This window comes from Lampetra fluviatilis, chromosome 51, assembly GCF_964198595.1.
Source record: "Lampetra fluviatilis chromosome 51, kcLamFluv1.1, whole genome shotgun sequence".
NCBI classification, from domain to species: domain Eukaryota; kingdom Metazoa; phylum Chordata; class Hyperoartia; order Petromyzontiformes; family Petromyzontidae; genus Lampetra; species Lampetra fluviatilis.
This window is the reverse complement of record NC_136325.1, coordinates 1,709,967-1,734,895: the sequence shown is the minus strand read 5'-3', so window position 1 is coordinate 1,734,895 and position 24,929 is coordinate 1,709,967. Positions and strand designations below refer to the sequence as shown.

Genomic DNA, 24,929 nt, shown 5'->3' with positions numbered 1-24,929 from the left:
CAGGGCCACCGTGACACAGCCTCCCGCGTGGCTTCCCGCTTGACGATCTCGCGGCGTGTGGTGAACACAAAAAAATCCGTTAATGCGGAAATTCGATTTCGTTCATCGAAAAGCGTCCACGATTTGTCAATTGCGTTCACGCGAAATGTCGTAGGCCGAACGTGCCGTAGACCGAGGGATTCCCTGAAGTCGTCGTAAATCTAGGGACGGCTGCGACTCGGCACATCTGGTGTTGGCGCGAGTTTTCGTTCGGCGCCCGCCGATCGTCACGGAGGAAGGCGCCACGAGGTTTCGCAATACGGCGGCTATTCTGCCACCGCTACCGCTGCGGCTATGTGCGCGATCCCAATTGAGTCACTTGTGGGTAATTTTTCTAACCATGGGTAGTTTGCTAACAGCACTTGCCCCCAACAGCCTCTATTGGGGGGATTATTTTACTTTGCGCCGTTTGCTGTGGTGCCTCTTGCAGGGTTTGTACGCGAGCGACCGGCGTTTTGGACCAGGCATTCGCAGTTACGGGGACGGGCGTCAGGACGTGGGGATCTGGCTGGGGGAGAGGCTCGTCAAGCTGTGCGTTCACCTGGCGAACATCGCTCCCGCGGTCTGGCCCCCGGAGGAAGTGACATCACCAGCGGGCGCCAACACGTGGGAAGTGACATCGCACGCGGCCAAACGGGAAGCGAGGCCGGCCGGGGACGTGCCACCGAACGTCGAACTCTCCAACACACAACCGGTGTGTGCTGAACTCGTGACTAATTGGCCGTGTCGGGCGGTGGCGGGTATAACGACGCATTTATACATTTACTCGATCTAACCCAAATAAAAACCTCGATTGTGGAGGTCTACCTCGTTGGTGGTCTCAGCACGGTCACCAACGACTGCACAAGAAAAACCACCGTCACATATCAATTTGATTCTGCACTTAATCTAAATTCCAGCTCTGGGACGATGCAGGCGTCGGCAGGCCAGGCGCGCGAGAGGCGTCGCCGCCGCCGCGCGGCGCCGACGCATCCGTAGGGATGGCCCCCGCGACCGTCGCTGTCTGCAGAAGAGGGCCTCGTAGCTTGCCGGATTTCTCTGGGACGGACGAATATTCGGACGATTCCTACGACTCCGCGGACGCGTCAACCACGGGCCGCCCAACGGGGGACGACGGGGCCCGGCGCGACGATCGCCGCCGCGGGGACGGGGGAGTCGCACGCTCGGCGGGCACCGTGCGGAGCAGCAGCGGCGATGGGTTCGACGAAGCGCTGATGAAGCAGGTATAGACGAAGCAGAGCGCCACGGTGGCTAGGAGACGTTAACTCCCTCGCCTGGTGTGCAGGAGGTCGTGCGGTAGATATTGACCCTGACGCCTGCTGCTGTATATTTGGAGTTTGCGTGTCTCCCTCTCATCATCATCGTCACGGTGGCTAGGAGACGTTAACTCCCTCGCCTGGTGTGCAGGAGGTCGTGGGGTAGATATTGACCCTGACGCCTGCTGCTGTATATTTGGAGTTTGCGTGTCTCCCTCTCATCATCATCGTCACGGTGGCTAGGAGACGTTTACTCCCTCGCCTGGTGTGAAGGAGGTCGTGGGCTCGATCCCGACCCCTGACGCCTGCTGTTTTATTTGCAGTTTGCGGTGTCTCTCTCTCTCTCGCTCTCCCCGTGGTTGCGTGGAATTTTCTCCTGGTCCTCCGGTTTTTTCCCTCCACACTTAGAATCAACACCACACGCCGTTTAGAGCATTTGGCTGCTATAAATGTCCGCACGACGATGAAGCCGCTGTAGGTTCCCCACGTGACGGCCACTTTGTTGAGCTATCATTTGTGATAGCCACGACGTCGCTGCTGATAAAAAGCTATGTAGCTCAGTGGGCCTTACCTGGTTTAAATGAAAAAAAAATACATACAGTTAATAAATAGTTGCGATTGCTGCATCACCCTGCAGCCGTGTAAGTATAAGCGCGTTACACAAAATGATACGTGAAGTCGCAGCGGCGTTCATGCAAAAAAACGCATCTTGGAACGCTGTCCAGTTTCCGCGCATAGACACGGGAAAACAGAAGTCCGCCAGAAACCTGCACTGTCAGCAACTGCCCAAGCTCTGTGATCCTATAATTGGGATGTTTGGCAGCTCCCAAAATCTGTTGCTACGCTCATGACAATGCAACACATGGTGCGCGTGATGAACTGTTTACGTGTTGGCCACAAACGCCTGTAGGCTGGGAGTTGTGCGGCACACAGTGATCTCTGCGTGATCCATCAACCCCAAATCCAAACCGCCGGCTTGCACGTGTGTGCCACCACCACCTCTCCTGGTGGTGGTGGTGGGGTGCGGTAGCGCAGCGGTTAGCGCGCTGCACTACGAACCCGGCGACCCGGGTTCGATTCCCGTTCACGGTCACCAACACCGTTGAACCGGTCCTGGGCCTCCCCTAGGTCGACTCAGCCTCGAATGAGTACCTGGTGCGGTGTGCAAACATCTGCGCTGGGGAGACAAAGGCGGGCCTTCGCAGGTGCCGCTCACTAACGGCGCTCGCCCCGGCGGTCTGCCGAGGCTATAACGGGGGGACCCGTTTTGTGTTTCGTCACCCGCGCAGGTGCAGAGCGACCCGCTGGGCTACCGCTTCCAGGAGCTGGCGCTGCACGACGACGTGGTGCTGCCGCCCGGCATGGAACGCTACTCCACCGACGCGCAGCACCTGCCGCTCACCGCCAGCTACCTCGCCGCGTGTGACGCGCGGTTCTTCAGAGGTGCGAACGGGCATTTTCCGCTTCCGACTCCCTCACCTGGTATGCAGGAGGTCGTGGGTTCGATCCTGACCCTGACGCCCACTGTACATCTGGAGTTTGCGTGTTCTCTCTCTATCCCCGGGGTCACGTGGATTTTTCTCCAGGTCCTCCAGGTTTTTCCCTGCACATTTAGAATCGACATCATGCGGTTCATAGTATTTGGCTGTTGCTATACATGTCCACGTGATGATGATGATGATCAGCCGCTTCGTTGAGATATTATTTGTGATGGCCGGGTCGCTTTTGACAAAGAGCTGCACAGCAGCTCCGTGTGGCCTTGCCTGATGAAATAAAAATAAAAACTCGCTCATAGACTTCTCCTTTGCACGGTGTTTCGGCATTTTTGTTTGTGTTGCCTAACACTGTCGCGATTTGGCTCGCGTCGGAGTCGCGACGACGCCACCACACGAAGAATCCCTTTGGAAATCTCGCACGGGGGTGGGGGGGGGTGCGCCGGCGCGACCCTTCACGCGTGCTTAGAGAAGGACCCGCAGAAGTGGGTATCGCAGAGCTACGTCCGAGATGCCTTCTCCTTCTTCTCCTCCTCCTGCTTTTCATTCTCCTCCTCCTTCTGCCCCGCACTCGCCCGGCGCGTGCGAGAGCGAGGCTCGTCGCGTGACGCTCAAACCCGACGCTTCAATTACCAGAGCTGGAATTTAGATGACGTTAAGTGCAGAATGAAATTGATATGTGGCGATGTTGTTATTGTGCGGTCGTTGGTGACCGAGCTGAGGACACCAATGAGGTAGACCTCCACAATAGAGGTTTTTGTTGGGTTAAATTGCGTGAATATTAAAGCGTCGTTAAACCCGCCACCACCTGACACAGCCAATTAGCAAGTTTGTGTCAAAACGTACCAATTAGTGACTATTTCAGCACTCACCGGTTGTGTGTTGGCGAGGAGACACACAACATTTACCATTTGAGTACCGTGACGTTTCGCCAGCAATTACAACCAGCATCATCAGGCTACAGGCAGAGTTGTGGATAAATCCTCCTGTTTCGGTCTTTAATAGAGGTGGAGGTGAATGTATCCAGATAAATTACAATGGATGTCTATTATTGGTTGGGCTATTCACAGTTAATCAACATACATTATGTATGTACATAATATTATGTACATTACGCGTGTACATTCTTTCGTTTTTGGGTCCCAAAAATCGGTAGACTTGAGAGCATGGTCGTTGCTGTCGAGAAATAACCACAATGCAATGCGGCAGACCCCACGCGCTGGGCACTGTGGTCGAGACAGATGCGTGGACAACCTCTACGAAAGATCGCGAATCACACAAAATCTATTACTGGACAAACGTAAAAAGTGCAAACGCCTTCGCACGCGACATAATTGCCCCGCCGAGCTCCCCGAGCGAACGTCGTGACGCACGTCGCACTGGCTCAGCGGGCGGTTCACCCGTCGGGGGTGGATGCGCGACGCCGCGTCGTCAGCACGCCTGACCCGTGACCCGCGACCCCCCCCCCCCCCCCCCTGTCGCCGCAGCTCGGGAGGCGGCCGGGCTCCACGCGGGCAGCTGCTGGCGGGACCGCCACCTCCCGGTCCGGGCGTGGCTGAGGACGCATGCACGGGCGCACGGGTAACACGCACGCACGCGAGCGTCCCTCCTGCCGCCCCCACCCCCCCACCCCCCACCCCCCCGCCCGCCCGCCCGCGGTGGCAGCTGGGCTGGGGGGAACGGCGGCGCCCGGGAGCCGTTGAATCGGTTCGTGTGAATCGGATTCCTTGCCGTGCGGAGTTTCTACGTTTTTCTCCCCACCCACGTACCCACCACTACTCTGCGCGGGGTTTTCTCCAGGCTCGCCACTTTCCTCTCATAGCTAAAACAACCCCCCGAGTGCGAGTGGCATTGGGGTCAAAATTTCATCCCGACGCTGGAAATCACTCGGTTTGGATCACACGGCAGCAGCGGCAGCAGCGGCGGCATCGCCCCCTACTGTGAACAGCTGGCAGGACCCTCCTGAAAAGGAGTCATGAGACTCGGTGAGGTTCTCCTTGGTGAACACGCGGATCAATAATAAATCATACTAATTGTTGCATCGTGAGATCGTGAGAGGTGGCGGCCTTCATCCAGCAGTGGATAGACCGCGGCTGGCGACGGTGACGACGCCGAGCTCTGTCGCCGCAGGGAGGAGCGCTGCGCGCTCGATTGTCGTGCGCGCGACATCTTGGAGGGCCGCCGCGTGGGGTTCGGCCCACAGGGCCCCCTGGAGGAGGCCTCGGAGCGCCTGCTGGCGGCGGCCGCCCGGGGCGACGGCGCCCGGGCCCTCGGCCCGCCGCTCACCCACCCCGACGTCGCGGACGCACGCGGGCGCACCGCGCTGCACGCCGCTGCGGTGAGAGGGCCGCGCCGCAGCTGGGCGATTGGTTGCGCGCAACTCGGCTGCAACTCGGTTACGTGCGGCTCGGTTTCACGCAACTTAACCGCTCAAAGCCTCGTCACCACACTTGAGCAATCGGTTCCACGCGACCGAGTCGCTGACGCAGGGTCCACCAACTTGGTTGCATGCAGAATCTCAAAAGCCGGGTCCCCACGCCTCAGCAATCGCTTGAACAGAGTCATATTGGCGATGGGATAATGTGGTGCGGGAGGATGTGGAGCTGAGTGGATGTGCCGATGACGGTCAAAGTCGGCCGCTGTGGAGGAGGTTCGTGAAGGACGCTACTGGGAAGTCGGAGGCAGTCATCCTCCAGCAACAACGGAGGCCGAGCAGCACTGCACCTCCGATTAGCACGGTTGGCTGCTTACTGTGCGAAAGAAGTTCGACATGGATACGTACATGCGAGCAGAGGGCCGGGCAGATTAAACGTAGCAAGATGGCACAACAGGGGGTAGAGTGGGTGCATCTGCCAGTCATCTCAGGGAGTTAAATCATAACACCTGGGTTTGTGCCATAACCTCCTCCTGCACCTAGCCTGGCACAGCGGGCAACCCGATAGCACCTTGGGTGCCGTGACCTCCTGCCAGCGAGCCTTGCTTGGACACTTTCCACGATGGCCTTTTAGTGGACCTAGCTTGGTACGTACAAGCGCCGTGGTGAATGACCGCAGCTGTCGCGCTTCAGGTGCGTGTGGCGTGCCGTTGTGCTGATGCGGTGCTGCCCCCGTTTGCAGGTGAATTGCCAGGAAGACACAATTCACCTGCTGCTGGACTGGGGCGCCGATGTGAACGCGTTGACGGACGATGGCATTTCTCCACTGCTTGCTTGCCTCATGCTGTACTATGCACAGGTAGGAGACACGTGTGTGTGTGTAGCGGTTAGTGCGCTGTGCTACGAACCAGGAGACCCGAGTCCAGTTCCCGCTCGCAGCCAACACCGGTGACGATTATCTGAACCGGTCCTGGGCCTCCCCTAGGTCGACTCAGCCTCAAATGAGCACCTCGTGCAGTGTGTAAACACCGCCACTCGGGAGACAAAGGCTGCTTGGCATGGTGCTGGCCGCCCATGCCCTTCTGTGCTGTTATGGCCTTAACAGGTGCTCGCTAACAGCACTTGCCCCAACAGTCTGTTCAGGCTGTACAGGGGATCTTTGTGTTTGTGAATGGCAGCACTGAATGATCTAAGTAAATACATCTGTAGTGACTGACTCAGAGACACTGAGAGTAGGAGGCACTCTATTTATTAACAGCCTTCACAGTCCACACAGAGTAACTACGGCTCCCAGTCAGGACAGCTGGCAGGCTGCCTGGCTGACGACGCCGAGAAGGTGAAGACGCAGACGGAGACTCCAGCAGCACGACGAGGGGATCCCACTCCAAGTGACAGCCCCGAGCTCCCGCCCGGGGACCCCTTTTATCCTCCCGGCGTGGCCGGAACGGAGCGAGGCCACGCCCCCTTTCTAGAAACTACTAGCGGGTTCCCGGGCTTCCCTCACGTGCCTCTCCTGTAACCTTTCCCCTACATCCCTTTTTCTGGTCTATCACGTGACCTGCTGACAGTCAGGGCTGCTGCAGCTGCAGATCCCCTTCTCTCCAGCAACAAGCGCTATGCTGCTAAGTGACCGATTTTATGTCACTACACATCCATCCAGTTGCATGACTATTGAGTGTGCAGGTTACATAGAGACCCACAGAGACCCACGTAGCTACTTTAAATTTATTTTGTTATTCAGAATCTTAATTTGGACTGGAAGAATCTGATGAGCTATGAAGCGCTCTTTCACAGATGTCCAGTAGGGGCGGGTCAGCCCTGTAGGGACGTCACCGCCCGCGTCCCCGCGGTGTCTTCGCAGGAGCCACCGGCCCAGGGAGCAATCAGCGGTCGCCCGGAGACGCCGGAGGCGGACGGTGCCGCGGCGTCTCGGTGGGACGGGACCCCCCCAACCGAGAGCGGCCGCCGGTGGCCCCCCACCCGGGTATCCCCGTCGGACAGCGGCGTCGACGTGAGGGACCGCGCGTCGCCTTTGTGCGAGGAGCCGCCACGAGGTGGCCGCAGCGGCCGCTGCCATCGGCCAACGGCGGCGTCGGTAAAGAAGCACGCACACGGTGCCGCGTGTGGAGCTGCGATGTGATTGGTTGTTTAAAAAAACGTGACGTCAGCGTGTGGAGCTGCGATATTTAATCTGTATGGGATCGAGCGTTTCCCCCTCGCACACGTGGTTTTTCTTTGGTTTCCTTCCACGTGTAAACCTTCTTTAATTCGTCGATAACGCATTGTCGGTCCATCACCTCCTCGTCTCTCCGCTATCTCTACTATCACTCATCGCTCCGGCCACTCTCACACGCCGTCGGTCCATCTCCCTCATGGTTTACTCTGCTACCCCACACCCGCTGAACTCACTACCCGGCCCACCGCTGCTCCATGGCCTCCCGGTCTCGCCGCTCGCTCCTCCGCGCGTCGCGCGCCACCTAAACGCGCGCCACTCGCCGTCCCCACCCGAGCGCGGGCCAGGCAAGGCCACGGCGATGGCCCCGTCGGCGGAGGGACGACCGCTTGACCCCGAGCGCTCGGGATGGACCGGTCGCGGCCCCTCGGGCGCACGCAGCGAGGAGGAGGAGGAGGAGGGACGTTCTACGAGCTCCGAGTTCCGCTCCACCGCTACGCTGCGCGCGTTCGCCATCGCCGTCTCCGACAAGGAACTGGAGCTGAGTGCCGAGGCCCTGAGCAGGCTCCGCCGTGACGAGGGGGCGGCTCGTGACGGCGGCGACGGCGGCGTGCGCGGTGGTGAGAATCGCGGCGGTGGCGGCGGCTGCTGCAGCGATGGAGGAGGAGCAGGCGAGGAGGAGGAGGAGGGCGAAGGAAGGGCAAGGCAGCTGGCCACCCTCAAACACAAGTGAGTATCGCAGACGAGTCTCTCAGTCTCTCTGGACGATGACGGCGGAGACGACAAGACACTCACCAGGGAAAGGAGTGCGGCAGGCTGAAGACCAACACGAGCGGTGACGACGACGATGAGGGTGGTGGGGACGACGGTGGTGATGACGATCCGCACAGGAGGTGATTTGTGGAAGGTTGAGGACCAGACCTCCCGGTCATGGCGTGCGCGGGGAGTGTGCACACAGACGACCCAACTCGAGAATCGAGAGAGAGCGGAGAGCGGAGGGCAGCAGGGGGGGAGCAGGGGAGCAGGGGGGCAGGGGGGCACTCACCCACTCATTCACCCACTCAACCACTCACTCCCCTACGCATTCACCCACTCACCCACTCATTCACTCAGCCAACCACCTACACACTCACCCACTCATTCACCCACTTATTCACCCATCCACCTACACACTCATTCACCCACCCACCTACACACTCGCTCACTCATTCACCCACTCACCCGCGCATTCATCCACTCATTAATCCACTCAACAACAACCACCATTCGCCACGAAGTGGCAGTGACGTCACCACGGCGCTTGTGCCAGGCTATGTGCACATTGAGGCCACGTGAAATGTCGATGGGGCAGACCCAGATGCCACGGGTCGACTGACTGAGATGACTGGCCAATGCACCACCTGTGCTCCCTACTGTGCCAACTTGCTGTGTTTTAGCCACCCGGAGCTCCACTCGTTGTGAGCGTCGCTCCTCTGCCCTCCGTTGTTGCTGGAGGGCGACTGCCTCCAACTGCGCAGTAGAGTCCTTCAGGAGCCTCGATCTTGACACCACTGGTACCAGTCATCAGCAATTCCACTCAGCTCCACGTCCTCCTGTACCACATCACTCCATTTCTTCTCTAGCCCGTGCCGCACCCATTTAGCCCTCTCTATCCGGCCGAACAAAATCTGTTTAGGCATGCAGTGGCTGGGCATGCAGGCTATATGACCCAGCCAACACAGCCTTGCCCGCCATAGGAGCTCACTGATGGTACTTTATCCAGATCTTTCAAGGATTTGTGAGTTCCTCACATAATCCGGCCTGGTTAAACCCAGGATGGACTCTAGGCAGGCCAACCTAAATATTTCTAACTGGTGAAGATGTTCTATTAGGGGGGTCAATGTTTCGCAAGTGTAGAGTAGGGAGGGCATGACTGTGGCCGAGAAGACCTGAAGCTTTGTGTGGAGCGACAGACCAGGTAGCTTCCACACAGTGTTATGCAACCTATTAAAAGATGCCACTCGACTGATTCGGAGTGAGACCTCTGCTGTCAAACTGGAGCCGGTCATGAGCACACTGCCCAGGTATGGGGAACTCTACTCTCTCTACAACTACCCCATCACCAATTGGGAGTTGTGGGGGTGGAGTGTCTGATGGTACAAAATACCCAGGCAGGTGTTTAGTTTTGGTGAGGCTGATGGTAAGGCCCCACCTCTTAGTGGCACTCTCCAGTCTCAGCAGCAGCGTCTCCAACTCCTCCTCTGAATGAGCAGCTATTACCAAATCATCGGCATACATAACGTGGTTGACCAATAGGGAGCCATCCCTTGATCGTACCCGGGCATCGATCAGCCTCCCATTATATCTGTACCAAATGGAAATTCCCTCGGTACAGCTATTGAAGGCTTCACGAACTACGTGGTCAGAATAGATATTAAATAATGTGGGAGCCAGAGGACATCTCTGTCGGACTCCAAGGTGAACAGGAATGGCTCCGACTCCCAATCACGTAGTTTTACCCGGGCCCGCTCACCATCATGAAGGTCCTTAATGATCATGAGCAGAGGGTCAGGGACTCCGAATGCACGAATAACCCAGAGCCCAGGCCTACTGATGGTATCATAGGCCTTGACCAGGTCAATAAAGCAGAGATGTAGGCTTTGTTGGAATTCCCTACACCTCTGCTGTAGCAGACGGACAGAAAATATGGCATCTGTGCAGGACCGCCCTTTCCTGAAACCACATTGGGGCTCCACAAGCCTCTCTTCAGCGTGCCTGGCAAGGCGAAGTTGAATAATCCTTGCCCGGACCTTTCCCAGCACACTGAGGAGTGAGATGCCCCTGTAGTTGTTACAGTCTGTGCGATCCCCCTTCTTAAAGAATGGGACCACCAGGGCCTCCTTCCAATCCTGCGGAACCCGTCCAGTGGTCCAGACTGGTATTATGATGTCATGTAGGGTAGTCTCTGCATAAATGCCACCCTCCCTCAGGATTTCGCTTGGGAGACCATCTCTGCCCGGTGCCTTTCCTGGTCTGAGACTCTGGATCGCCTTCAGCACTTCCTCAACAGATGGCACCTCAGCCAGCCACTCACAGGTGGCGACTACTTCCAATATTTGAGGCACCGCAGCTTCAGCAGGGTCATCCCCACTTTGTGCCACGATGTTTTCCAGGCTGAGGGATTTCCCCTCCCCAAGACCTCACAGAAATGCTCAGCAAATCTGCAAACCTGTTCCTGGGGGTCGGAGATTGGATTCTCTTTCTTTCCCCAAATGATGGTGATAGGTGTGGCACCACAAGTTACTTTTTTGATGGAATTAAAGAGTGATTTGTGATCGCGGGCCACTGAGGCAGATTCAATCTCCTCAGCAACACACTACCACCACCCATCCTTGGAGTGCCTCACGACTCTCCGAGTGAAGGCTGCGGTAAGCCTCATTCTCTGATGTGGGATGCTGCAGACGATGAGTGGGCCTATCGCTTTTTCTCAGCCAGCTTGAACACCTCCTCTGTCAGCCAGGGTCTCTGGGGAGGTCTAGACCGTGTACCCAAAGCAGCCATTGCAGCTGCATGATCCACGATCTAAACCTCGCCCATTTCTCCTCAACATCAGGAGGAGTGGGGGACGATGCCAACCCCAGCTGCAAGTGATGATGAAATTCTCGCTTGCAACTTTAATCAGCTAGGTGAGACCATGCCACTAAGGGTTTGAATGGGGTCCTGGGTGTACACCGACCACCGGAGTGGAAGAATGGCAGGCACATCTTACAGATGACAAGTCGATGGTCAGTGGGCAGATCAGTTCCACGGGAAGTCCTGGTGTCAAGGACATGGGCCCGCATCCGCTGTTCCGTCACTATGTAGTCCAGCAGATGTTCTTGCTTGGACCCAGCATGCATCCTTGATGTTGTGTGGATGCCCCAATGCCAGAACAGCGTATTGGTAATTACAAGCCCATGGAGCTGCAAAAGAATCTAGCAGCCTCCTACCGTTGTTATTGCGCTGATCTGGCCCATGCCTTCCAATCAATCCAGACCAGGGGCCAGTATCATGACCAACTCGGGCATTAAAGTCACCCTAAAGGATGACTCTATCCCGAGGGGCCACTTTAGCCAGCACCTGTGACAGGAGGTCATAGAATGCATCTGACTCATCGGCCTTGCCTGCATCCCTCCACGGATGTTCGTCTTCGGTGGGGGCATAAGTAATCACGACCACCACTCCTCGCCTCCGGTTGATGGGAAGGCGAGCCCAATGTAGCCTGGGGCTTACAGCTTCCCACACCTAACAGCCATGCTCCCATGCCCCCTTCATCCACTCACCCACTTATTCACCCACTCATTCACTCAGTCACCCACGCATGAATCAACTCATTCACCCACTCAACCACTCATTCACCCACTCACCCACTCATTCACCCACTCACCAACTTACCCATTCACCTGCTCATTCACCCACTCACCCACTCATTCACCCACTCATTCACTCACTCACCCACTCATTCACCCACTCATTCACCCACGCGCTCACCCGTGGCTCGCTCTCCCCCGTGCAGGCGGCGCCGCCTCTGGGCCACGGCGCTGCTGCTGCTGGAGCGCGGCGCCGACCCCGGCGCGGGCGGCGGGGACCGCGCGCCGTGCCTCCTGCTGGCGGTGGGCGCCGGGGACGCCCGCGCCCTGCGCCTGCTGCTGGAGCGTGGGGCGCCGCCTGACCAGCGCTTGCCACCCGAGGTAGCCGCGTCTCTCACGGTGACACCGACACGGAGAGAGCGTTGTTTTATCCGTTGCCAGCCGTGTCCGGGTTTTCGTGGCTCGACGACGACATTACTGGTCAGCGTCACCATGACGACGACGTTGGTGGTGAGCGTCGCCGTGACGACGACGTTGGTGGTGAGCGTCACCGTGACGACGATGATGATGATGTTGTGAGCGTCACCGTGAAGACGATGATGATGATGTGAGCGATGGCGACGCGGGTGCAGATGGGAGGTGTCCCCGCCCTGCTGGTGGCCGCTGGCACGCCGGGGCCGCGCGGGGTCAAGATGGTCTCCCTGCTGCTGGACGCGGCGGCCGACCCGGACGTGCGTGCGCCCCACACGGAGGCCTCCTTCTTCCCTCCCGACCAGGTCAGGGGCCTGGGTTCGAGCCGGCGCCATGGCGCCAGCAGGGCAGTGCCGCCTATCCCCACACCACGTGTTTGTCTGTTGTCATTGTCTTAACTCTTGTTGTTTACCAAGATCACGCTTGCAAATGAGACTCTTCTCTCCTCATTCCTTCACTCACCCATTCATTCACCCATTCACCCACCAATTCACCCACTCACCCATGCATCCACTCGCCCACTTGCCAATTCACCCACTTGCTCATTGACCCATTCATCCACTCGCCCGTTCATCCATTCATCCACTCCTCCACTCACCCACTCGCGCATTCACCCACACGCCCACTCGCCCATTCACCCACTCGCCCACTCACCCACTCACCCACTCATCCATTCGCCCACTCACACACTCGCCCACTTGCCCGTTCATCCATTCATCCACTCCTCCACTCGACCACTCGCGCATTCACCCACACGCCCACTCACCCATTCACCCACTCGCCTACTCACCCACTCATCCACTCACCCACTCATCCACTCGCCCACTCGCTCATTCACCCATTCACCCACTCGCCCATTCACCCACTCGCCCACTCGCCAATTCACCCACTCGCCCACTCACCCACTCACCCATTCACCCACTCGCCCACTCACCCACTCGCCTACTCACCCACTCACCTACTCACCCACTCACCCACTCATCCACTCGCCCACTCGCCCATTCACCCACTCGCCCATTCACCCACTCATCCACTCACCCACTCACCCACTCGCCGATTCACCCACTCACCCACTCGCCCATTCACCCACTCGCCTACTCACCCACCCACTCACCCACTCATCCACTCGCCCACTCGCCCATTCACCCACTCGCCCACTCACCCACTCGCCTACTCACCCACTCACCCACTCATCCACTCGCCCACTCACCCACTCGCCCACTCACCCACTCACCCATGCGTGCCCGCGTGGCCGCGCCGTACGCAGGGTGCGGACCACGCGGTGTGTGGCATGGCGAGGAGCGACGCTGCCCAGGCAGGGGTCCCTGCCCAGTTCCATGGCCGCCCCCAGCAGCCCCCTGCAGCGGGGGGACTCACAGCCCTGCACGTGGCTTGCCAGCGCTCCGACAATCCGCAGGTGCGTTGAGCGTGTGAATGTCAGTGTCAGTGTCAGTGCGTGTGGCTAAAGCACAGCAAGTTGGTACAGTAGGGGGCACAGGTGGTGCATCAGCCAGTCATCTCGGTCATCTCAGTCAGTCGACCCGTGGCATCTGGGTCTGCCCCGTGACCTCCTGCCAGCAGGCGTTTGACACTTCACGTGGTCTCAAGGTGCACATGGCCTGGCACAAGCGTCGTGGTGACGTCACCGCCACTTAGTGGCGAATGGCAGTTGTTGTTGTTGTGTGTGAGTGTGAGTGTCAGTGCACGTGTGTGTGAGTGGGTGTGTGTGTGAGTGTGAGCGTTTAGTGTAGCGGCGACCCGAGTGTGATTCCCGCTCACACCGAACACCAGTGAAGATTTTCTGAACCGGTCCATGGGTCTCCCCGAGGTCGACTCAGCCTCAAATGAGTACCTGGTGCGGTGGTGTAAACATCGCCACCGGGGAGACAAAGGCGGCCGGGCGTGGTGCTGGCCACCCACCTCCTCGTGTGCCATACCATTCATAGGTGCTCGCCAACAGCACTTGCCCAACAGTCTGTTGAGGCTGTACTGGGGATCTTTGTCTTTGGTGTCTGTGAGATGGTGACGATGGCGCCGCCGCCGCGTGTGTGCAGTGCGTGCAGGCCGTGGTGCGCCTGCTGCTGCGTCACGGCGCCAGCGCGGACCCGGTGTGGGCCGGCCACTCGCCGCTGTCCCTGGCGGTCGCCTGCGGGAACCTCCCGGTGAGCTCCCCCGCGGCTCGCCAACCCTCGTCGGTGCCGGCCTGGCGGCGCTCGCCCCGCGGATGACGCACGGGCGGCGGGCTCGACCTTTGTCTCTGTGCCGGCGAGCGCAGGCGGTGGAGGAGCTGCTGAGCGCCGGCGCCGACCCGGACCTCACGCTGCCGCGCGGCGTCGGCAGCGCGCTCTGCGCCGCCGCCAATCCCGGCTACTCCCACGGGGGCCTCGACGTGGCGTCGCTCCTCGCGCTCGTGAGAGACCCGCACGGCCATACCCGTCGCCGTGCGCCGGGCGCGGAGACGCTCGCGTTACGCCCGCCGCACCTGGAGGCGTCGCTGCCCCGACGGGGGCGTCGCTGCCCCAACAGGGGGCATCGCTGCCCCAATGGGGGGCGTCGCTGCCCCAACGGGGGGCGTCGCTGCCCCAACGGGGGGCGTCGCTGCCCTGGGAGCCTGCCCGGTCGGGCACGGCGCTCGCACGCCTGTCCGGGCGCCGTCCCGGATCCACGGCGGTCGCTGCCACCCCTCGCTCTGCGTTACCGATAGCCCCGTGACACGGTTACGCGCCGGTAACCTGTCACGCGGTCACCGCTGAGCGAACCCGAGCATCGACCCCCGTTCGCCTTGCGAGACGAGGCCGATGGCACAAGCTGGCGACGCTCTCTAGCCCGAGGGCGGGCGTCGTGGCCGCCACCCCCTGGCTTGCCCCGGGCACGGCAGTGCAGCAAGTGGGTTCGATCCGTATGGGGATCGAGCGTCACCTCCCCTCCCTCTTGCTTCCCTTGCGGCCTGTGGGTTTTCTCCGGTCGCAGTTAGGCCAAACATCCCAATGTAGAACCGCAGAGCTTGGGAAATTGTTGGTAGCTCCGGTTCTGGCCGCCTTCCCGGATTCCTGCAGCCGAAGGAAAAATTCCGACTGCCGCGGCGTTCTGAGCCACGACCTCAGCGCGCCTTGCGCTTTGTGTCGAGTAGAACCCCTCTTGTGTATAGCAGTGTAGTGTATAGTAGTGTAGTGTCTCTATAGAGCCCAATGTGTTCGCTTACCAACCGTTCCCCTGTTGGACAGGTTGTTATAGGTACAGTAAATATTACATTATGCATTGATTAACCACGTTTCTTGTAGTAATATGCGTTCATTATGTTGTTAGTATCTTTATTTATTAATATTCATTGTTTAAATATTATAAAGTACGTCTTTTGCGGTGAAAAGCGATTTCGATGCCATTGGAACAAATTAAGCCTTTATCGTGCATTCCCTACACTCGCTTAACGACCAAATCACTGAACGACCGGTTTCGTGCTAAGAGGGCTTCTACCGTAGCTGGCGCTCGGCCGTGTTCCGTGCAGATCGACCGGCTCATCGCGGCCGGCGCCAGCGTCCTGTCGCCCGTCCGCGTGCGCGACGGCGCCAGGCTGGCGGTCGGCACCGTCGTCGACTTCGCCTTCATGCACTTCAACCAGGTGCGCTCACCACGCTCGCCACGCTCGCCACGCTCACCACACTCACCACGCTCACCACGCTCACCACGCTCGCCACGCTCGCCACACTCACCACGCTCGCCACACTCGCCACGCTCACCACGCTCACCACGCTCGCCACGCCCGCCACGCTCACCACGCTCACCATGCTCACCACGCTCACCACGCTAACCAGGCTCACCGCACTCACCACGCTCACCAGGCTCACTGCACTCACCACGCTCACCGCACTCACCAGGCTCACCGCACTCACCACGCTCACCACGCTCACCGCACTCACCACGCTCAACGTGCTCACCGCGCTCACCACGCTCACCGCATTCGCCAGGCTCGCCGCGCCGGAGGTCGGTGAGCCAGCTCTCGTTCGCTCAGCCCGGTCACTCGGGAGGTCCAAGTGGCTGCTCCGGCACGTGACGAGACACGGCGCTAGTTAACTTGACAACGTTCACAAACATTTCAAGATTTATCGTCACGATCATTGCAACGATCGTGACGATGATCACCACAAGAACAATCTCCCACGCGTGCATGCCTGCTTTGCTTGCGAGTGCGTTGGTGAGTGCGTTGATAAGTGCGTTGGTGTGTGCGTTGATAAGTGTTGGTGAGTGCATTGATGGGTGTTGGTGTGTACGTGAGTGCGTTGGTGTGTGCGTGAGTGCGTTGGTGCGTGCATTGCCGAGTGCGTTGGTGAGTGCGTTGGTGAGTGCATTGATGAATGTTGGTGTGTACGTGAGTGCGTTGGTGTGTACGTGAGTGCATTGGCGCGTTGGTGAATGCGTTGGCCCGTGTGTTGGTGTGTGTACCGGCGCGTGCACCCGTGGTGCGACTCTGCGGCTCGCAGGACCGGCGCGTGGCCCACGCCCCATACCACGCGCTCTCTCCGAGCGAGCGGGCGGCGTTCACCGCGCGCCGCGCCGTGCTCGCCCACCTGGGCGCCGCGCTGCGCCACGCCGCCGTCGCCCGCCAGCGCCGGCGCCTCGAGGCCTTGGCAGAGCGAGGGGTCGTCAGTAAGCCGCTCGCCGCTCAACCCGAGCTACTCACGCGCCCGTCGTTGCATTGCCCTTGCGCTGGTCGCTTGTTTGGCGTTGTCCTCCGTCTAACAGGGCCATGAAGAAGGAGGCTGTCGCTGGTGTAGGGCAATCAGTATCAAAGACAATGAAAGTTTATTATTATTATTAGAATCAGAGCATGTTTTCTATGATACAGGTTTTTTGGGATAGATCGCGTAAAATATAAATGTGTCGTTAAACCCGCCACCACCCAACACAGCCAACTAGTGAGGGTTGTCACGTAAACAGAACATGCCAAATCGTCACTGGTACAACACTAACCGGTGTGTTGGAGAGCCAAGCCACAACATTTACAATCTTAGTACGACGTTTCGCCAGTAATTACAACCAGCTTCATCAGGCGACAGCCAGATTTGTATTATTGGTGCCACGACTACGTGGTCAATGCAGACTTGATGCCTTGGAATAGGTGTGTGTCTATTTGGTGGTTGAACATCTTAAACACCTCCTGTTTTATTGCCAGAAAGGGGTAGAGGCCTATTCTTATTTTTATCATCATTTGGAGACTGGCAAAAAAGGTTCCCGCCAAGACGTCTCTTCTTATCCCCGCACTGCGTAACCCGGCAAAGCCTCAATCAAGAATCTGGTGCACTGCGTAAACATCGCCACTGGGCAAAGGCGTTCGCGCGCAGTTGCTGGCCACCCGGCTCCCTCGTGCGTACGTACGTTGAAGTTCTTTCGCACCGTACATGGCCAACCGTGATAATCGGAGGTGCGGGGGAAGGGCAATTAAAACACAAAAATGAATTTGCGTTGACAATCTGGGCGCTTTAAAAATGCAGAGCTCCGAGTGGCTTCCGAAACCGCTCGCGCCCGACTCTCGTAGGCGGCTCTCGTAGGCGCCGGCCGCCCTTAGCACTTGTCCCGACGGCCAGTTGAAGGCTACACGGGGGGCTTTGCTTGTGCGTCTCCGCAGCGGTGGGGCCCAGCAAGAGCTTCGTGTACACCGGCGCGGGCGCGACCGTCCCCACGGCCTCCGGGCTGTCCCCTCGCTCGGCACGACGCTCCTCCTCGCCGCACTCCCCACGGAGGTAACGACGAGATGACGACGCTCGCTCACGTTGCCTTTGTGCGTCACGGTGGCCGGGAGATGTTAACTACCTCGCCTGGTATGCAGGAAGTCGTGGGTTCGATTCGGACGCTGACGCCTGCTGCTGTATATTTGGAGTTTGCGTGTCTCTCTCACTGCGGCTGGGAGATGTGAACTACCTCGCCTAGTATACAGGCTGTCGTGGGTTCGATCCAGACTTTGACATCTGGATATTTGGAGTTTGCGTGTGTCTCTGTCTCCCCGTGGTCGCGTTGATTTTATTCTGGGTCCTCCGTTTTTCCCCTCCACATTTAGAATCAACATCACGCGTTTAGAGCATTTGGCTGCTCTAATATGAAGTGGGCTTACACGGTAAGCCCACTTCATATTCTTGGGTCTATCGCTAAAGTCGCGTAGATAGGTTCAAAGAAAATAACAAAAATCTACGTGACTTTAGCGAAAGACCCAAGAATATGGAATTCCTGCAGTCGCGAGAGCTTTAAGTCGAGATCTAAGCCCACTTCGTCGAGCTCCCATTTGTGGTGGCCCAGGCCCCACTGAGCTACGTAGCAACTCCGTGGTGCATTCCCTGGTAAAACAAAAAAAATATTTGTTTAGTTTTTTTTCGTTTTGCGGTTTTGTTCTCCGCGGCTCAAATCCGTCCAGGCCAACCGCGGTGGGTCACTGCTGGCGTGTGAACAACGCTGATTCACCGCGCGCTGATTCACCGCGCGCTGATTCACCGCGCGCTGATTCACCGCGCGCTGATTCACCGCGCGCTGATTCACCGCGCGCTGATTCACCGCGCGCTGATTCACCGCGCGCTGATTCACCGCGCGCTGATTCACCGCGCGCTGATTCACCGCGCGCTGATTCACCGCGCGCTGATTCACCGCGCGCTGATTCACCGCGCGCTGATTCACCGCGCGCTGATTCACCGCGCGCTGATTCACCGCGCGCTGATTCACCGCGCGCTGATTCACCGCGCGCTGATTCACCGCGCGCTGATTCACCGCGCGCTGATTCACCGCGCGCTGATTCACCGCGCGCTGATTCACCGCGCGCTGATTCACCGCGCGCTGCCTCTTCACGGTCGCAGACGAGAAACCCGCGCGGGCACCAAAGAGAGGAGCGTGGCGGCGAATGAAGAGAAAATCGTGAGGTGTGAACGTGCGAGCACACACACACACACTCCCACGATACACACACACACCCACGATACACACACACACGATACACGCACACTCCCACGATACACACACACACTCCCACGATACATACACACACTCCCACGATACACACACACACTCCCACGATACACACACACACTCCCACGATACACACACACTCCCACGATACACACACACTCCCACGATACACACACACTCCCACGATAAACACACACACTCCCACGATACACACACACACTCCCACGATAAACACACACACTCCCACGATAGACACACACTCCCACGATACACACACACACTCCCACGATACACACACACACTCCCACGATATACACACGCACACACTCCCACGACACATATTCCCACAATACACACACACATACTCCCACAATACACACTCCCACGATACACACACACTCCCACAATACACACACACATACTCTCACGACACACACACTCCCACAATACACACTCCCACAATACACACTCCCACGATACACACTCCCACGATACACACGCACACTCTCCCACAATACACACACACACGCACACACTCCCACGATGCACACACATGCACACTCCCACAATACAACAATCGCCATTCGCCACTAAGTGGCGGTGACGTCACCACGACGCTTGTGCCAGGCCAAGTGCACCTTGAGGCCACGTGAAGTGTCGAACGCCCGCTGACAGGAGGTCATGGGGCAGACCCAGCAGGTGCCACGGGTCGACTGACCGAGATGACCGAGATGACTGGCTGATGCACCACCTTTGCCCCCTACTGTACCAACTTGCTGTGCTTTAGCCACCCGGCGCTCCGCTCGTTGTTGTGAGCGTCGCTCCTCCGCCCTCCGTTGTTGTTGGAGGGCGACTGCCTCCAACTGCCCAGTAGCGTCCTTCACGAGCCTCCTCCACTGAGGCCGATCTTGACACCGCTGGTACCAGTCATCGGCAAGTCCACTCAGCTCCACGTCCTCCTGTACCACATCACTCCATCTCTTCTCTAGCCCGTGCCGCGCCCGTTTAGCCCCCTCGATCCGGCCGAACAAAAGCTGTTTAGGCATGCGGTGGCTGGGCATGCGGGCTACATGACCCAGCCAACGCAGCCTTGCCTGCCGGAGGAGCTCACCGATGGGACTTTGCCCAGATCTTTCAAGGATTTGTGAGCTCCTCACACAATCCAGCCACAATACACACACACGATACACACATGCACTCCCACGATACACACACACACTTCCACGATACACACACATGCACACACTCCCACGACACACACACACTATCGGGACTGTTCCAGATTTTTGGATTCGTGAATATCAATGAGTGAATGTCAAAGTGAGTGAATGTCTCCCTGCCTTGGCGCTTCCAACTGCAGTTCTGTGATGAGTCAGCGAGTGAATGAATAAGTAATACAGGAATATGTACGGGACCTTTTTTCCCTGTATAATGAAAAACAACGATAGGTGTCACCCTTTCTGCTAATTCTGCATTAACCACACGTACTTGCATGTTTAGCCTCAAGTGGTGAATGCAGACTTGATGTCTTGAGAACGGGTTTTCATTTTAGTGTTTGAACCCCTCTTGTTTTATTGCCAGAAAGGGGTAAAACCTCTTCTTGTTTTTGTATCAAGTGAACGAACGTCTCCCTGGCCAGGCGCTTCCTGCTGCGGTTCTGCTACGGCTGCGGCCGCGCCGTGGGCGTGCGCCTGTCCCCGTGCTCGCGCTGCCGCGAGGTCCTCTACTGCAGCCGCGCGTGCACCGTCGCCGCGTGGGCCGCCTGGCACCGCCATGAGTGCGTCCGCGTGCCAGGTGCGGTGCCCCCCCCCTCAACCCCCCCCCTCAACCCCCCCCCCTCAACCCCCTCCTCAACCCCCTCCTCAACCCGCTCCTCAACCCGCTCGTTCGCTCCGTGGGTGGCACGTGCGTGATCTTTGAACATCTTTCGCGCCGCACGTCGCCGCCCAGTGCTAATCGAGCCCGCTCCTCATTCGCTCACCCATCCATTCATTCTATCAACAACGGCCGCCTTTCGCCACCGGCATCACCACAGCACTTGTGCCAGGCTAGGTGCACCTTGAGGTCAGGTGCATTGCGGAAGGCTCACCGACGGGTCACGCGACAGACCCAGGCGTTCGGGGTTGACAGATGCACCACCTCGGCTCCCCACTGTGGCGCCTTGCTGCGCTTGAGCCGCCGGACGCTCTGCTCGTTGTTGTTGTTGTTGCGCGTCGCACCTCTCCATCCTTCCTAGTTGTGAACTCGCTCATTTCCTTCCCCATTCGCTCACCCACTCATTTCTGTCGCTCGCTCGCTCACTTTACCCAGCCCCTATTCACTCGTCCGCTCACAGAGCCCTCTCTCCTCGACAACGCAAATCACATTGTGGTTCCTATTACTCTCACATCATCCCATAAACTCAGCAGCCTGCCGGCGGGGCCCATCGCCGCTCCGCGCGATCTCACGCTGCACCTCGCCCTGGCGCGTTCCGCTCACCTGCCGCTCCGTGCGTCTCCGTGGCAGGTCAACGCAGGCAGCAGCGCAAGGGCAAAGCCGACGCGGCGCTCGACGTTAAGACCGCGAAGCAGCAGCCCGCCGCCGTGCTGCCTTCGTGCTCGGAAAACTACAGCTTCAACTAACACCAGGAACGGCCAACGGTCCGGAAGGGAGCCGGCGGATGCTGCCACGGTCCCCCGGCTGTCTGCCCCCATCTCCTCCTCATCTCTCCCGCGGCCAAGACGATCGCGGCCACGACCATCGACCATCGGCCACGACCATCGGCCACCTTCATTCGCATTTTGACAACGGCCGCTCTCGTCGGCCCGTCGCCCACTCGTCTCTCCGCTAACGCGACGACCGTGGCTGTTGAGTGGGTGTGTGGCTGTTGAGTGGGTGTGTGGCTGTTGAGTGGGTGTGTGGCTGTTGCTACAGCCGCTCCCTTCCCTCCAAAGTTGCCGTCTCCTGCCCAAGCTGCAGCCAAAATTGTTCCCCCTCCCTCTCCCCACCATCCCTCTCCCTCCTCCCCCTCCCTCCTCCTCCCTCCCCCCTCTTCCCACCCTCCTCCTCCCTTCTCCCTCCTTCTCCCTCCCTCCCTCCCCCTCCACCCCCCTTTCTGCCCTTGCACAGCTCAGCTTTGAAAATCCGCTTCTCTTCCCAGGCTTGTAAACGCCGCCCTGATGCTCAGAGCTCGTCAGCCCCCCCTCCCCTGGCCGTCTGCGCCGTGGCGGCGGCGGAGGCGGCTTTACCGTACGGACGTCCGATTTAACGACAGCGATGGACAAATCCATCCGCGGGCACGTCACACGCGGCGGCTCCGTCAAAAGCTCACAGGGTAACGCTTCTCATGCAATCCGTGTGTGGCCACAGGCTGTGGGTGGAAAATATCCTTGGGGGGGGGGGGGGGAGCTGACATCGTTGTGATAAATGAAATCACGTATAGCGAATTGAATGTCTATTTTTTGTAAACAATTTTTTTTATTTTACCAGGTAAGGCCCACTGAGCTATAAAGCCATTTCTCAGAAGCGACCTGACCACAAATGATAGCTCAACGAAGTGGCTTATCACGTGGAAATGTAGAGCAGCGGCCAAAGACTCTGGAAGCGTGGTGTTGTTGATTATAAACGTGGAGGGGAAAACCGGAAGACCCAAAGAAAAATCCACACGACCACAGGGAGAGAGAGAACATGCAACCTCCAAATATACATGAATCAGGGTCGGGATCAAACCCACAACCTCCTGTATACCAGGCGAGGTAGTTAACATCTCGCCACCGATACATATATTTTACAAGAATGTCCAAAAACTAGAGCGGAAGGCCGTCACTCGCAGAGCACGCGGTGGACGGGCGTCCAAGGGCACTGGTCACCTGACCGCGTGGGGGGACCCCCTGCTCTGTGGGGGGGGTGACCCCGCACTCTCGCCGTGGCCGCCTTGCAGCGGTGCTGCGGGGTCGGCCGTGTGCACGCCAGGGAACACTGGAGAGGTTCCAGGAGGCGGATCCCCTCCAGCCCCGGCTACCCACCACGTGCATGTTGTATGTTGCATGTTGTTTGTTGAACTTCTTTTGCACCGTACGCAGCCGCCAACTGTTCTCATCGGAGGTACGGTGGAGGGGGGACAATAAAAACGCGTGGTCTCATACGAAAGCGGTCGGCTGGGGTCACGGGACCCACAGTTGCTTTGTCACGTACACAGAGATACTGGGTTCAATCGTGCAGCTGGGGTTGCCTCCACTAAAGGGCCATTCTCAATGTCGCTGCTGAATCGGCGTTTCCAGACGTTCGTTTTTTTGACGTGCCATGCCGAGTTTAGTCATCGCCTCTTGTCGCCCCGAGCCGTTGGGCGACCGCGATGGGAAACCGTGAATAAAGACGCCATCTCCGTCTGCCAGTCCTCGTCTTCCACGGTTGCGCTTTAGGGGGCAGGGGGCACTGTCTTCCGAGCCGCGGCTCCGCTCCGGCCTCGCTCCCCACGCACGGCACGGCGCCTCGGGCTGCAGCCGCTCAACTACTCCCACAGACGACGCAGGAGCGAGAGGTGGGAATCCTGCGCTTGGCCGCGACCCCCCCCCACCCACGCTCAGAGCCGGCTCCAGTTAATCGTCGCCTCGAGCCACGGCTCGCTTTGAGCCCGAGCCCAGAGTCGAACCCGGGTCGCGGGCGAGCGGCGCGCGGTTTCGCTCCACGTCGGCGGCCGCGCGCGCCGATCGGCCACCGGGCCCCGCTCCGTCAAGGACGCGGCGTCGGGGTCATGCAACAGAAGTGCGTCCTTTATTCTTATTTTATTTCTGCTACCGAGTCACGAGGCGTAACGATGCGCAAAGAGAAGTGCAAACACAGCTACAGTCGGTCATGGAATTGCACAATCCTGAAGTTCAAAACACTTTCCTTCACAGCTATAGCAAATGCTCATGGAAACACTCACAAGTCGCTGAGGGTTTTTTTTTTCGTAATACCACCAAAGTCCCACGGAAAGCTGAGGATCGGGGGGGGGGGGGTGAACACAGGGGGGGGGGGGTGTGAACAACACGGGGGGTCGTGGGCACCACGTGGCGAAGGGGCGACGCAAGTGAAGCTGCCTGGCAGCTGCCACCTTCCTCGGGGAGTTTGGAATTTCTCGCGCTGATTGTTCCTTTCCGTCAACCGGTAACCAAATGTAAATAAAGCCGCGGGAGAAAACCGGTTGATACCGGTTTGCCGCGCACAAGAGAAATGTCCAGAACAATGAGCACAAGGTGTTTTAACTTTTTAAACACCCGATGACCTCTTCCAAGACATGTGGCCAGCGCGGAAGAGTAGACCAAACACCCCCGAGGGCTCCCTCCCCGTGATGACCCGTCTGCCCAGCAGTGGCGTGAGCAACCAATTGCACCTTTACCGAGGGGAGTCAAACTTAGGCCGCGGTGCGGTTCGTGCGGCCGCCCCGTGCCAATCGGCACGTCCGTTACCGACGTCACCGGTTCCGGACTCTCAGCACCGGTGATTGACGCCACAACGCGGCCATCATTCAACCACAATTTGTGTTCGTGCCCAAAAAGCAACAAGCCACACTGCACCAGAGCGGCACAGGGGGGGGGGGGCACGGGGGGGGGGGGTAACTGCCGCTGTGCTACCGTTGCGCGAGCCCCATCACTATTTTGCTCCACTTAACTTTATCTACTTTATTCACCTGGGGGGGAAATCTCTCGAGACGCGACGGCTCACTCGCACGGTAGGGCATCGCCCGGCGGCCGTCGCCTGCCTGCAAGGTCTGCCGATGAGAGCCGATGGAGTCGCGAGCAGCCGCGCCAGGCACCAAGCGGAGGTCCGGAGGGCCCGCGGAACGTGCAACGCTCTCCCCTTGCGCTGCGTTAACGGCTTCTCGTGGCC

At 58.7% G+C, this 24,929-nt stretch overlaps 1 protein-coding gene across 3 annotated transcripts in view; it reads left to right on the top strand.

Annotated features, from left to right (window-relative positions):
• Window positions 1-23,446, top strand: part of ANKMY1 (ankyrin repeat and MYND domain containing 1) — a 33,009-nt gene extending 9,563 nt beyond the window's left edge. For 2 of the 3 annotated variants that reach the window (XM_078878516.1, XM_078878517.1), the window contains exons 4-22: window positions 470-733; window positions 939-1,262; window positions 2,585-2,777; window positions 4,276-4,369; window positions 4,919-5,126; window positions 5,905-6,021; window positions 7,024-7,257; window positions 7,673-8,064; window positions 11,870-12,044; window positions 12,296-12,439; window positions 13,402-13,551; window positions 14,189-14,296; window positions 14,410-14,544; window positions 15,640-15,753; window positions 16,613-16,778; window positions 17,758-17,872; window positions 18,971-19,033; window positions 20,719-20,873; window positions 21,585-23,446. In XM_078878516.1, coding sequence (XP_078734642.1) covers window positions 470-733; window positions 939-1,262; window positions 2,585-2,777; window positions 4,276-4,369; window positions 4,919-5,126; window positions 5,905-6,021; window positions 7,024-7,257; window positions 7,673-8,064; window positions 11,870-12,044; window positions 12,296-12,439; window positions 13,402-13,551; window positions 14,189-14,296; window positions 14,410-14,544; window positions 15,640-15,753; window positions 16,613-16,778; window positions 17,758-17,872; window positions 18,971-19,033; window positions 20,719-20,873; window positions 21,585-21,700 — 3,267 coding nt within the window. In that variant the 3' untranslated portion in view covers window positions 21,701-23,446. The remainder of the gene's footprint in view (window positions 1-469; window positions 734-938; window positions 1,263-2,584; window positions 2,778-4,275; window positions 4,370-4,918; window positions 5,127-5,904; window positions 6,022-7,023; window positions 7,258-7,672; window positions 8,065-11,869; window positions 12,045-12,295; window positions 12,440-13,401; window positions 13,552-14,188; window positions 14,297-14,409; window positions 14,545-15,639; window positions 15,754-16,612; window positions 16,779-17,757; window positions 17,873-18,970; window positions 19,034-20,718; window positions 20,874-21,584) is intronic. The other variant, XM_078878518.1, reaches the window with a different exon arrangement.
• Window positions 23,447-24,929: the final 1,483 nt, after the last annotated feature.